The sequence below is a fragment of the Folsomia candida genome, unplaced genomic scaffold (assembly GCF_002217175.1).
Source record: "Folsomia candida strain VU population unplaced genomic scaffold, ASM221717v1 Fcan01_Sc002, whole genome shotgun sequence".
Lineage (NCBI taxonomy): Eukaryota > Metazoa > Arthropoda > Collembola > Entomobryomorpha > Isotomidae > Folsomia > Folsomia candida.
Window position 1 is genome coordinate 13,313,980 of NW_019091194.1, and position 15,138 is coordinate 13,329,117.

The 15,138-nt window shown below is 39.1% G+C and overlaps 2 protein-coding genes across 3 annotated transcripts in view; one reads left to right on the forward strand and one right to left on the reverse strand.

Annotated features, from left to right (window-relative positions):
- The window catches only part of LOC110843470 (nephrin), a 99,051-nt gene extending 90,755 nt beyond the window's left edge, over positions 1–8,296 (reverse strand). For both annotated transcript variants that reach the window (XM_022089435.2, XM_035848723.1), the window contains exons 1-2: positions 8,168–8,296; positions 3,647–6,975 (exon numbers count right to left, since the gene is read on the reverse strand). In XM_022089435.2, coding sequence (XP_021945127.1) covers positions 3,647–4,292 — 646 coding nt within the window. In that variant the 5' untranslated portion in view covers positions 4,293–6,975; positions 8,168–8,296. The remainder of the gene's footprint in view (positions 1–3,646; positions 6,976–8,167) is intronic.
- Positions 8,297–10,292: 1,996 nt separating this feature from the next.
- On the forward strand, positions 10,293–11,974 carry LOC118434351 (nucleoplasmin-like protein ANO39). Its single transcript, XM_035847646.1, has 9 exons — positions 10,293–10,357; positions 10,433–10,531; positions 10,623–10,748; positions 10,842–11,054; positions 11,113–11,244; positions 11,322–11,405; positions 11,466–11,549; positions 11,653–11,805; positions 11,918–11,974. The coding sequence occupies exons 1-8, from the start codon at positions 10,293–10,295 to the stop codon at positions 11,684–11,686; spliced, it is 837 nt and encodes a 278-aa protein (XP_035703539.1). The 3' UTR covers positions 11,687–11,805; positions 11,918–11,974.
- The last annotated feature ends 3,164 nt before the right edge of the window (positions 11,975–15,138 follow it).

Sequence of the window (15,138 nt, forward strand, 5' to 3'; positions counted from 1 at the left end):
CGGCTCGATTCGCGTCTACTGACTCTTGAAGTAGTGCTTAGGAGTACAACCCCACCACCATATGAAAACGGCAGTAAAGATATGGTCATGAGATGGTTTTACTTTCCACCGCCATTTCACGGAATGGAAACGTATTATTAACTCAACTCTCAAGTAAACCAACCGAGCAAGGAAGGAAAACTCTAAAACCCGCTTTATTCCATTTGTAATTCGTATAGAATGAAGTACTAATGCAACTTGTGTTACTTTAACAGAGTCATAAAGCCATAGCAGCAATGCCGTCCTTCGTACTTGTGCTTTAGATACAAAAAGTTTTCCTCTCTGTGATCCTACTGCACTGATTTCTCAATATGTTTGTGCCTTGCTGATTACGAATATGCAGAGTCTGGCTGGGTAGATTTTGATATGCAAGCTAGCAATCCAATGTTATTACAGCTATTTTCCTGATCCAGTTCAGAGCTTTCTAGATATTTTTTTGAATAGCATGTTAATGCAGCGAAAGAACTTGAGCAAAGACATTTACTTTTCGTCATGCAGATAAAAATGAGTAAATCAAATGTCAAATCAAATTTACTCTTTCGTATGACAAATAAAAAGAAAAACTGCACAAGATTGGATGACAGAACTTTACATGTGCACAAGTACATTGGGCTGATTGAAGTACTGACGAGTGGTTGAGATAGCTGAGTGCTATCTGCATATTCCATTTTGACGAATGCAAACCGAATCGAGTACAAACTTTGTCTCAACATGAAAAATGATGAAGCTCGAAGAGTAATTCTGATAAAACTCGTACTCGTACGAATTCTGGGAAAGAGAGACGACGACAACGTTCAAATAAATGGAGAAAGCTCATTACCAGTGTATACATTTCTTTCGTTCCTTCTTTCATGTATAAAAATACATCAGGGTACACTTTTTGCAATTTAAGTGTAATGTGATGCAATATGATTACGAAGTTTGTTGTTGAGCGGCATGATAATTTAGAGCTCACCTTCTCGCTGCTACGAAGGTATTGCAAATTGCTCTGTGACTCACATATGGATTGCAACACACGCGCGAGTGTTGAGCCGGAGGATTTCTTCTGCTAACAACGCCTGTCCTTCTCTCTTTCTCTCTCTTGAATCATGGAAAGAAAGTAACGAGATGTGACGGAATAAAAAGTATCAAAGTAAGTTGGCTGCAGAGTGAGTGTCTAGAAAACAAGTCGCATAAGATGAATGTGTTGCTCAACTTTGCATCCTTAACAGCAAGATCTACATGAGCACGTTCCGCAACAGAGAGACAATTGCATTTTTCTTTGCGTTGACTTTTACTCTCTGGTGCGCTTACCGTACATTCGTACATACACATTCCAAATACATACACCAAGAATTTACATGGGGGGAGAGACAATCCAAATAAACTGGAGCGTGACTTACAAGAATTAAGTGTGTGCTCTGGATGTAATAGTCATTCAGGTTTTAGGTTGATGCTTGTTTTATTTGGACAACAATTATTCGAACCTTTTGGGGTTGTCTGCTGGAAATATTTTTATTGCTGAATTGAAACAATGCCTCCTTTCATACGAGCAAATTTACTACCGACGTCCTACCAAGCCTTTTTGATTCCAATCCTGTCAGGTTGATTAAATTTTGATTAATATTTCTAAAAAGAGCAAAGGCTCAGGGATTTACATACGCGACGATACATCCTTGAACCGTTTTGAGCAAAGTACATTCCCATTCTTATTCCCCTGTTTAAGAAAAAAATTGAAATCGACCGACCAAAACAACGTTAGTCATACGTATCCAATTTTTCAATGCAGTAATAAATAGTTGGTACTCCCTTTGGCGCACCGGGAATAAGTGTGCAACTGCAACTGCCGAATTTGTTATCTCTCCAGTCAGCAGTCAAATATGGCCAGTTGCACTACCAGCACGAGCAATACATCTTCCTATGCGTCCTTGTCAATGTGCTCATTCCAATCAATGTTACGTATACGTAACAGGCAAGCAGGGAATCCTCACCCCATCTCCAAGTACATGGTCTTTGGGATGCATATCCGGGCAGCATCCGCTCGTTGTTCATGACTGAAACCCTCTTGGGAAATATGGGGTAATTTTGAGCCCTGTTACCATCGAATCGGTCTTTACTTTTATTCACCCGCTGGTTGGCAGTGATCTTTTCGTATCCCTTCCGATACCTTATATGCATACTCCACACGCATATAAAGCAAGGATCCGAATACTCTGCTTCGGACTACTGGGAGCAAATGCAGAGACAGCAGAGAGAGAGAGAGTCTGCTGCAGTGCATAATATTTTCGTTGGGCTTTATGAATGAACTACGTCTGGAAGTTGAGATGGAACCCATGTGAATCATTACTCTGAATAATTTTTATCCCTCGTTTTATCTTCATCCACAGGACGTCAGCCTAGCTCTATTATTTAGAATTGTTCCCTTTGTCGTCATGTGCACGCAACCTTACAAAAAGGAAGAGATTTTTGAGACGGTGCGTGATGGGTTTTGCTGTACCCGACTAACTTGGTGTGATCTTGGCTATCAATATCATCACGGTAATAATACTGTCTCCACGGCTTCGCAGGCTCACACTATTTGCTTTTGTATATATGTGTGCTTTCACTTTTGACGTTAAAATTGCAATCGACTTTGGTGCGAATAAATACGGTATTTGGGACCATGAATAATATATTGTCTAACCAAATGCGTAAAATTTCTATTGGCGGGTGCGAATCGAAACTCAATTATGAAGGAAAACTTGGCACATACTCATTTCCGGTTACCAAGAGTTTGATTTGATCTGACATTGAGTTGACAGAGGCAAATAAACTTTCCAGGCTTTGCAGGTTTCACTATTATTTTCATCAAAGCAACTTTCATAACAATAATTGTTAGTCTTGTGTTTTAGAATTAAAATGCCAACCTCCAGAATTGCATCAAGATAGTTTTAACCTATATAAATATTTCACGAATATGATGCCTCACGGATAGAAAATTATTCGCAAAACGCATCGAAAAGGAAGAAGAACCCAGCAGATACATATTTGTTTCCAAACTTGTATTTAATTTTCTCTACATATACTTTGATGATATTAATATTTATTCATTCTTTCGTGTCATTTGCAGGCTTCAGTGTTTCGTTAATTTATTTTTTAACTGTACCATCATGCGAAGTGAGCATCAAATCAACATTTGTAGAAGAGGGTTGAAATATGTATGTAACATCCTCTTCTTCGTACCTGCTTTTTGTATGTATTTCGCTGCCTGTAAGTTATTTGCGACTTGTCAGCCAGCATTATATATTCCCGATGGAATTATTAATGCCACTACCGGTAATAGCCAACCAGCCACAATTAAAGCGTATTAACCACTACTGAGAAATACCAGCCAAGTGAGTACGTGGCAGGAACACTATCAATGTTTCGTGATGCTTTGCTTATTATAAATTCATACATAAAATTACTTACACCAAACAGACAACACTCGAACCTCAAGGTTCATTTGCATAATGTGTTAATCGATTTGTCTGCAAATATTTGCCAATGGGTACTCGCTTACAATATTAGATTTTATCAATGTGTGTGGTATAAATATGTCTACTTTTAAAATACCTATTTACAAATACAAGGTGAGCTTTTTTCTTACCTTGACCACAACTCGGGCTAATCCAACACAATGTGAGAAGCAGATTCCAAAAGAGTGAACATACAATAAACTTATTTTTATAGTTACAGTTTGAAAAGAACTTTGGCAATTTTTTCAAAAAATGGTTCATTACACAAATGAACCAGAACATGGTTGTGGGATTGACTTTTGCTGTCAGTTCAGACTTTTTTATACCGGTCACTTCATTGGGATTGTGTGAAAGTACACTTTTTCTGTGGGGATGAAGATAATCGGAAATGGGAGCAGAATCATCATCCATCCTTCTTCCTGAGGCGAGGTGAAACTGGTTGATGATGGTGACGTGGGTAGTGGATTTCTTCCTCTGCTGACAAGTCGCACTGCTAATGCCACTGCTTCTGCTGCTACTAAAACCACTGTCATGAACAGCAGCAGACGTAATCATTCTTGGAGAAATTGGGGAAAGTTTTCCGCGACGGACACCACTCGACTTGGAATTCGAATCAGTGCCACAACAAATATTGGGCTTGGTATTGTAGGAATGAGATCCAAAGTAGTGTTGTTGGTGGCAATCAGCATCAGCGCCTTCCAGCCAACAGCACGGATGATGATCAATATTACCACTACTGATCAAAGTGTCTTGAACTGAACCATGTCGATGGTTCATTGTGATAGGTCATGAAAAAAATTATCGGTCGTAAATCACCTTCCACTTACTTGCCACTTGGCTACAGTTTTTTTTCTCCCACCCACACAGACACATATACAGGGCAACAAATCCTATTTACAACCCTAGAACCCTAAGCATTTCGACTCTGCCGATGGTATTTATTTTCCAGCCTGGGATTGCAATACTTCATTAGTTTACTGCATATAGAATGTGCCACTTATGTGCTCGAGGAGTAGTTTCACAACCACAACGACTGTTATGTTGTCAAATAAACTTATAATAATAATCGGCAAGCATTATCGTAATTTCGGGTTTGTGGCAAATAAAGTTTCGCGAAATTTGACACGAGTTTTCAAGGTGTAGAGAAATAACTTGGTTCCGTGCGGACTGCTGCAATGCAGTGAGTCAAGTCGAGATTATTTATTTCTAAATGTAACGACATAAAAAGTCTCATTGCTGGTGCTAGGTATGTACGTAATCTGATTTATCAGCTGTATGGGCATTAGTGGCAAAAAAACCATCAGATGATGACACAATGCGTGTCTAATCCAATTCAGATCCTCTTTCGTTGTCCACCACCAGCAGCAACAAAAGAAAGAAAGTGGTTATGATCAAGGTGGACGGGGAGGAAGGAGGAGGACGACGACGGCATCGCATCTATTTGTTGCAGTAAATTGTGATTTAGTTGACTTTGGTGAATATATGTACGGCGGCGGTGGTAGGGAAACCACTTGGGAGTTGAATCTGCTTCCTCCTCGTCAATGGCTGAGGAGGATCCTTGTTGGTTGGTTTCCTCTTCGGTGATCTGTCCGTCTTCTCACTCTTCGATTTGATCTCTTTGGATCCTGCCAAACCGGCAAAAGCTTTATAAAGAACCACAATCGGATTCAGTGTATACCAGCCACAACCACTACCAGGGGCCTTGGTCGTGTGTATGTAAGTCAGATTCCAGTTGCCCACTACACTACCCTCACTCACTCACTTAACTTCTTATCGTGGCGGAATCTCAAGAGCAGTCGTATGGCTTCTTTGAGAAAGTTTAAGACTTGCTTTGTCAAGTGAAAGTCTCTCGCCCAAAAGTTGTGTTGAACTTGTGGATTCGGGGTGCACACAATACCTTTCACGACTGGCGATGATGGATCCAGTGGAAACTGCAGTTCCTTCGCATCTCCAGCACTGCCACTATTGCAGCTCTGGGTTTGTAGCACTGGCAACTGTGCTTTCTCTCTCTCTTTCTCAGATTGTTTGGCATCCAGTCAGAATGTCCTTGCATTCAACACGACCACTTTCTCCAAATATATCAAGTTTCCCCGCAAAACGATGGCATACACAAAGATGAAATCTAGAGTTGGCTCATGTTGCTTCACTTTCACTACTTTCCATTCAAAGGAAGGAACGCGTAGAGGAGTGTGGATTAGTAAATACACAAGAAGAGAAGCTTTGAGTTACAAGTTACAACATACATCAAAGACGTAAAATCCGGTTTTATGACGGATTGCGCAAATCACCAGCAGTTCACTTAATTTTCACATAGTCGCCATTTCATACAAACTTCCTGTCCAATTTGTAAAGTTAACACTATGAGCTTGACCCTTTTCTTGCACGCTCCTCCTTAGCTACATACATAAAACTCGTATATATAAACAACGACACATTGTTTCGCTATCAACGATCAAAGCGAAATAACGCTGCAACTTCCAGACCTAATATTTACTTTGTTTAGCTTGACTTTCTTACTCCAGAAACGGATAGCAGGCAAGAAAGCTGGCAAGATTTCCGCTCAGCAAGTCTTTATTCATTTGCAAGAAATTTGCAAATATTCTTTCACAACGCAGTAACAAACTAGAGTAACAGTTACTCAGTTAAACATAAACAGTAGAAGCGTTCTCTTTCCTCTATTACTTACAAATCTGTCTAAACATGTAGAATTATTAGCTTCCCAAGAAGGAAATTCACTAATTTGTTCGTGCTTGTTGTTTGCTCCAGTTTTGTGATGAATTGAGATGTTATCTGCAAATGTCTGTTACATATGTAACAATTCTGGTAGGTATTTGCCCTCAATGAGTTATTGTTATTATATACGCGATGTATGAATCCATGTATTTTTTTAAACACTTGTCTCAATAACTTCCACCTGTGGTGCAGGTTTTGAGGAGAAAATTGAATTTCATACGCAACAGACAAGCTTCATTGCTTCTCTTTTCCCGTATTCGGTCCACGAAGTGGAGGAGGTTTTAGTAATATGTGGAGATAAGTCTGCCTTTATTTGCGTATGGAAATGTTATACACACGGCATCAGCACCACGAGTGTCACTTTCTCATAGTCAGCATTAAATTTTCCACTTTTCAAGTTGACGTCTTTTGTGTGGAAATATCGTTATCCTCGTAAATCGCATCAACACACGGAACGGTGCGATGTCTAAGTGGCTGTTGTTTCACGGTCAGCAGCGTAAAAGCTGGCACAACACGTGTGGCATAAGGATGAGAGAAGTTCTATGTAAATGGTGAGCACGATTCCCAAAAACACACACACAGAGTGAGACTAATGAAACGTCAAAACTCCTTATAAACTCCTTTCTTCAGTTTCTTAATATCTCGTGCTATTTAGCATTCAGAATGGGAACACTTGATACACGAATTAGGAATGTCTTGAATCTGCTGCTGCTGTGATGACCAAGATCTGCAAGTTAGACGAGAGAATAATGAGTGAGCGGAGGCAGGAGACACAAGATAAATTAATCTCAAGCTCCGAGATGATGTGCATGAGTCGTCGTAGTCGGACGTTGTCTGTGGAAGCATATTATGCGCTGTGGATGTGAGTGGCTCGCTGACTGACTGACTGGCTGGCTCATGCCTTAGTTTACTTGTACATGAAAATGTTGTAAATTGTGAATTGTTCTTTGGAGGATATTCATTAACATATTTGTACAACTGACAAGCGTGATTATAATAATTATCAGCGACTTTGGAGTAATAATGCTAACTTCAAACGCCAACAACAAGTCCAACGAGGTTCCGCTCTGTTGGCTGGAGTAGTTAAGCCAAGCTAAACATTTGTAATTACTGCAGGAATTAAATTGACTCGTTCAAATTAATTGAATGGGAAATATGTTAATTGTCTTTTGCATGGAAGTCGGCCAACAGTCGTCTTAGTTCACTGAGAAAACTCGTATTACGCACTGAGGCTACGCTACGAGGGTGAGTCGCCTAGTGGAGATTGTTTGTTTGCTTTTTAAAGCCAATGGATCTGAATTTTAATGACACGTAAATTTAATATATATTGGCATTTTTCATTTGTGGGTGCTTCATTATTCATCAAGACAACAACAAATTCGCCTGCTGACTGACTCTGACATGTTTGAACAGATCAAACAAACTGTAATACTCGCATCCATCCATCTGAATGTGTGGTGATGGACAAATAATGGGAATTGCTCGGCCAAAATTATATATTTTTTGAATATGCTTATACCCAGTGGAACAAGAAACTGCGCACACGGGATGAATTATTAATGAATATCATTCATCGAATTCCTTCTTGTTGTCGTACACTTGGTGAATTGGTCTAACAAGGTCTAATAAAATTCTAAATTCAATCAAACAACAGCCAAGAAAACCGTGACTTTATATCTAAGAGATTTATGCGTTGCATTCTGAGAAAATGAGACAAATGCATGTTCCTCACAACCCACGGTTACAGTGCGATTTTTACCTGCCCACAGTTTCACAGACAGAATAAATGAAATCCGCTATTCCGGCAGATCGTTACAAGTCTGCAGCCCCATAACCACGACATTTAGCCAACACCATTTCACTATGTAGCGAGATAAATTGAGTCATGAAATTGAAACAAATTTTAGCGAAAAAAGTACCTTTGCCTCCAAAGTTGTTGTATCGCCACACGAACGAATGTGAGTTGACTTTTCAGACAATTATTAAACTTTGATGATAGTAACCAGAGTCACGTCTTACCCCCACGGGCTTGAAGAGCAAACTGAAAAGCTCAACTTGGTCGAGCTGACAGAGTCTCTCTTTTCCTTGTACAAAAAGCCTTGCCTGAAACCCACCAAGAGCAAACTAACCATCCAACCTACCAAAATCTCCCCTATTTCAACAAACTTGGGGAGAGACCGTGCTACTGCTGCGAGGTTGTAGCATGTTGAAACTCTTCCAGTCTCACCGTGCTACAGCTACAGGCGAAGAGCGAGCGAGCTTTTGACTCGTGTCACAGGGAAAGAAAGTGAACTACATTTTCGGCTCAATCCAGCGACCAGGCTAACAACATGTATGCTTTCTTTTCTGCTTGCTTTCTTTCTTTCTCTCTCCTGGCTTTGGCTCAGTGGGACAAAGACGAGGCGACAACGTGCAGGGCGAAGAAAGAGGAAAAAGAAATTCCGCTGCCCTGCTCCTTCCACGCTACACGTTCTGTTTTCTTTGGAGGAACACCAACGATGATGCCTATTTCGCTGGATAAAGAAAGTGGAAATGCGGTTCGATTCCATGTGTTGTCCAGAATGCGAATTGGTTTTTGTTCGATTGAGAAATTTGGTCGTCTTTTCTTGCCCTCTTCTTCACAGCAAGTTTATGGTTGTGTTCTATCAAAGCCAATGAGTGAAGTGGCTCAGTGGGATATTTATGTGGTGTGTGTGGTGGAGCGAAATATTATGATAGTGTGAGTGCCTTATAGCAAAGGAACGGTGTAGGTTTCCGTACGGATCAATGTTTGATATCTGGCAAATTACGTCTTTATTAGTCATTGCATTTGCACCAAAGATAACACATCGGAACAATTCAAAAGGTAAATTCAATGGTGGGTTACGTATGTATGCAGAAATGCTCATGGGAAAGCGTTTGATCTATTCTCTTATTGTTTATTGCATATTTTTGCTCTTACAATCACTTTGTGCGCGACTTTTTATCACCAACTCGATCTAAATAATTGGCATCGAATTGGACTTTGATCGAAAAATTGCATGCAGTTTTAGTTTTGGAGGTGTAATGACAAATATATTTCTTTGATGTTTGGCGCGCCTCTGTTTGTTTTATTCAACTTGCGTTTTCAACAGAATAGCATTGTGTCAGTACGGCACATCAATAAATTAGGAGTAATGGGTAAGTGACACTTGGCGAAAAACTAGCAATCAGAAAATTTTAGGGTGTGCTTAACGTTTGTTTGTAGCTCTCCTAAACACTCTCAGATGCATGTGTACATATACAAACTTGTACTTTTGCAATACATTGCTCTTTCGAACAATTTAATTTTTTGTTATGCGGTAAGAAATAAATATAATTTATTCCAAAATCACGGCACCGGTAAATTGGAACATTGTAATTATTATGCAATTAAATAATAACGAATATATGTTGAGGGAACTTTGTTTTTTTAATGTCGTAAAATGTAATATGGTTTTCCACCCATTACTTATGTTCGTTATTTCCAATTGTATTCCACCTCAACATGCTCTCATACGTTGTGGCAACGCATTTAAGAATACTGATACACATAATATGTAGTTAGCCGCGTGCCTGACATCATCATTTAAAATTCACACCTAAAGGCAAATTCGTATATTTCATGATTATTACCAAATATGAAGCGGTTACATTATACGGTTGGCGTAGTGTACGTACATATGTATGTTCGTACGTATGACATAGTTGAAACGGCTCGGTCATATTTATTCTTCACCAAACCATTAATTAAAATTACAATATTGTTGTAGTTGCCCTCTCAAATGAAATCAAAGCGATGGCAATAATTCAAACTTGGAGGTATGATGGGAAAGATGAGATTTTCTGCTTGATGCATACAATTTCTCTAAAGAGACAAAATGAGACAAGTTTTATCTTGTTTTTCATGGCGTCTGCTGATGGCGTGGGTAAATTGAGGCCTGCAGATACTCATTTCCAAACTGCAAGCCGAGCAGCAACAAGGCCGCAAAAATATTTTGTTTTTCTTTGCAACCACACCCAGAATAATAGACAATTATTAAAAATATGAGTTTTTCTCCTAATTTAAAGAAGAAGAAGAGGAGGATCGTCGCGTTTGTGGATTCCGACGAGTAAGTTATCATATCTCTACAGAGAAAAGTGAGTAAAATTCAAAGTTTTAATTTTTGTTGCTATTATTATTACAGTGATTGTCAGCAGAGAGATGGTCAACAAGCCTCGGTCGAGAATTCTCCCGAGAGACCACATCTGGATTTGGAATCATCTGACGAAGATGAGATTGAAAAGTAAGTTTTGATGACAATAATTGTGTGTAAAATATCTGGAGAGAAGAAATGTCATAATTATTTATTCAATTATTTCTTTTACTTGTTGCAGAGCTTATCGTGTCCTAGACGTCGTCGTGGTGGACGACACTGAAGTGTCTGACAGTGAGGAAGACGAGTCGGAAGATGAATGTCAGGGTACGCAAGTCGATTTATTCGACGATCCGGATGACGATAAGTAAGTTTGTTCATAAATGCACCTTTTTGAAATATCTCTACAGAGAATAACAATTATTTTTTTTAGAAATTGACAATTATTTCCTTATTACAGTGAATCGTTGCTGACTGACGGTGAGTCGGAGGAGGACGACGACGAGGAGGATGACGATGACGATGATGACGACGAAGTTGCAGTTCTTTCCCCACCTTCAACGTCGTCAGCTGGATCTCTACAGAGAAGTGGTGCAAGCCGAACAGTTGTTCATCGTACGGTGGCGTCGTACTTCGATGTGCCGGTGTCTCTGATGAGTCCGGAGCAGAGGAGGTATGCGCTTATATTTATAGTAAATTCTCCCAAGAGATTAATACATGTTTTTTTACAGGAAATATAATCGAGTAGCCGCAGACAGGGGATTCCACATGAAAAAGAACCCTGAAATCCCCTGGGAATATGTGGAGAAAAACCGGACATACATTCGGCGTGCAAATGATGAGGAACGCCTGATCGCTAACAGGTACCAGAATTATTTTGCACCTTTAAATGTTTCCATTATTATTAAGTAAATGAGTAAAATAATTAATATCTCTGTAGAGAGTCATCTAAATTATCATATCATCGCCCACCTGGTCCAAATTCTAAATACGGATCTTCAAAAGAAAAAAAAATCGCACAGAGGTAATATATTTTGTTATGATGATAAAAACCAGAATGATTTTATAATTATTTTCTCTGTAGAGAGCAATCGAGAGCGAGCAGCCTTCGCTTTCGAGAACGACAGAAGCAGATTGGCCAGTTTAATCGACCAAGAACTCGACCTGGGTTAGTTTTAAAATAAAATAAGTATAATTTCATAAACGTATAACTGTTAATAATTATTTCAAAAAAGTACAACTTTTAATACTTATTTCAATTTTCTCTTCAGAGACAAGCTGAATTATAAATGCGACGATCGATAAGTGTATGCACGTTTTGTTCATTCTCTCCCTCGAGAGATCATTATTTAACATCACAAATCACAAAAGAAGTGAAAAAGTTGATTCATTGCTTACTGCAAAAAGTGACAGCGACGAGTGAGGTCAGTTCTTGTGATTCTCATTCTTGCCTTAATCAAATCAAAAGGAATGAAGTCACTATAAGGTAAATTTCTCTACCCTGATTTTATTTACTGAATAAAATACGTATTACAGGTTCGACTAGAGAACCAGTCTTCCCATATTCAGATTTCTTCTTCAGAGAATGACGAGCAAAATAAATAAGATTTAAATAAATTGTCCCCTCGTGTTGTTAAGCGAACCAATATTATTTACGCCTTTCCCGGTATGCATGCAATAATAATTTGAAATTGAGCAAGACCCGGAACTCTAATAACATAAAGTTGAAAGCAATTTCTCTCCTGATAAAACGAGTCTTGAAATATTTTATGGGATGCAATTCCCATCTCAACTTTCATTTAATCCAATAGAATGGTGTTGCATGCTAAAGTGCAAGGAAACTGACAGGATTGCTGTCTTATTACGTTTGTGCATGGTTGGAAGATGCACTAAGATTATGAATCAGAATTTGGGTGGGTCCAAGTGCATCAACAAGATTTAGTCTGGAAGATGAGATATACAGACAGACACGCTTTTTTACATTGGACCCTTATTGTGCCTATGCATACATACATATGTACATACGCTCGCTTGATTTGCTGTATCTCGCAATGGATGAAAGGATCTCGCATATCCATCCGAGTCCGTATGGTGATCTGAGTTGGGATCAAATGATACGATACGTAATGGTGTGTGCTTTGTTAAGAACCCTTCAACCCTCCTCCGCTTTTTAATCATTTTTTATGCTGCTGACATGACAGGTGACGTTTTTTCCACCGCTTTTATTATCTACACCAGAGAGGGAGAGGGAACTAGCTTATACACGACTTTGAATTGCAAGGAGCCCTCCCACAACAATAATTAGTCCACAAAGGGACCAATATACATATAACTCTCGCGCCGACTGCAGAAACACGACGCTTTCTTGTACGTATGAGTGCAACTTGTTAAAAATAATTGCAAATGAGGTCCTTGGTGTATGCCCATAAATAAGGTAAGAGCAAATTCTGGGATAGATAGCGGCTCAAACAATTTTGTAAATATTTTTTCCCCTCTTTATTTCTTGATGGCGGAGGGATGTTTACGACCTGATTCAGTATTCATCGTCTATCGTCGCACTACATGTAAGTAGTCGGGGGTTATTTTGTTAGTCATAGTTTCGGTGCGGTGCAGTAATTCCTACATCCAAGTGTGCGATGTGATAATATGATAGCAATGTAGTTTGTGATGGGCTGGCGACCTTTTAAATCATTTTTTCAGTCGTGCATGACTCAATCTCAATAAAAATGTTGTTGCTTTCCTTTCCATGAAAAATGGAAACGTCAGCCACGATGGCAGGGAGAAATTGCGTTTCCGCAATTTTAACGTAGGAGGGAGGGGTGTTTGCTTGGTAATTGTTTGTTTTACGGCCGTAATAAAGGGGTCTTCATCTTGCTTTTAATATTTTGCAGCCCGTAACACACGATTTTCAGATACTGCGTAATAGTCAATAGTTCAACTTTTATTATGTAACTATATTTTTATTATCAAATTCAAATACATATTGAGAGTAATACAGACCAATGCTTAACGGTGCCAAATATTAAAAGTCTGTTAGTACTAAATGAGATCTGTATGGTTTTTCAACAAAATCAGCAATTAATCTGTTTGTTTAATTAATATGATGTTAATCACGCACAAGGAAACAATGGAACGTTGCGGTTGGACTTGCATACATCAGATCATCATTTGAGCATGGTTTGTGAGCTATGACGACACAACAACTAGAATATATTCATAAAAATAATAAAATGTTTACCAAATGTAGGTAGAGTAGGTATGCATATGTAGCTACAAAAATGCAAAATCAATAACGCCTCTCGCACAACATCAGACGTGAGAGCCTAATGAAAATGGAAATGCTATACCGGCCAAAAATTTATTAGTTCCCGTTTTCAATTAATGTTGGACTGTCACAACAACCTTCGCTCTGTTTTATTTAAATAAAGGTGGTGGAAAGCTGGCTCCACGCGAAAATGTACATATATTAGCTCCGCATGTATATCATTCATACTGATAACACAAATGCAGTGTTGAGTAGCAAACCCATCCCGTGCGAAAGACATGAACACTTTTGACAGACAATCCTTCAATCCAATCCAAATATCTCACCACAACCTTTACAGTTCTGATATTCAGTTGTTGAAATTCCTACAAGTTTAAATATGCAGTTGTCTCTCTCACTCTGCTGCGTCGCTTCATCTCCCGACTTGAACGGAGCACCAACAAAATCATTTATAATTCCGAGGGTTGACATTTACATATCCTCGACTCACTACATACTGCAATTTACACATCCAGCCAGACCGAACATGGTGGTAATTTAGGAAGTTGGAAATGCGATGGCAAATATAACGGCCAGAAGTGTGTGAAATATGTGGGAGAAGATGTATATGAATACCGCTCTATGGCCGTGGTTAGATCGGGCATTAAAATAAATAATAACGCACATGCACATAAAGTGCTTAAAATCATTCCACCATTGTTTCAAACTTTCAAATCTGTCGCCGAAGCTCTCAACTCCAGACTCCAACGACTTTTCCCCGCTCTCGGTCTCGGGGTTGTTGGTGCGGTTCTCTGGTGTGACAATGAAATCGGCATATGATGGCCACAATAAGCTACATATTGCACCACCTCCATTACTACGACGACGACGACTACTCACATCCGACTGCACCCACAAGCACTTGAATTTTCATGAATATTTCAATAACATTGTTAACTGCACTTCGCGGTGGTACACACCCCTCACATTTCTCCCGGTATTAATAACGACAAGGTAAAGAGAGAGCGAGTGTGAAACAATTCCCTTTACTCACATTTGCCCATACACTTCTTCTGACTACATGCATAATGCACAATGGAATGTGACTCTAATGTTTGGACCAACTGCTAAACGAATGATTCATTTTATAGGGCTGCATGTATTGCACTTATAAATATCCAGTGCCTTCTATAATTACCAAACAAAGTCATCGAACGCTGCTAGTTACAGTTCGAAAATGTCAAGTGAAGCAAAACAGAACATTTATGAACAAACATGTCAATATTTCAAAAACACATTTTTTGATTTTAGAAACACACGTGTGAATAGGCATTAGATAGTAAACCTTGCGGGTGGAAAGTTCAATAAAATAATAAACCATGACTGAAAATGGAACCATATGTTTATACTTTTTATTATTCATCAGGTCGGTATCTGCTTAACGGGGAGAAAATTAAATTTTTTATTTGCTTGCCACTGTTTGGAGCAAGTGAGTCAAAAACAATAGATACAT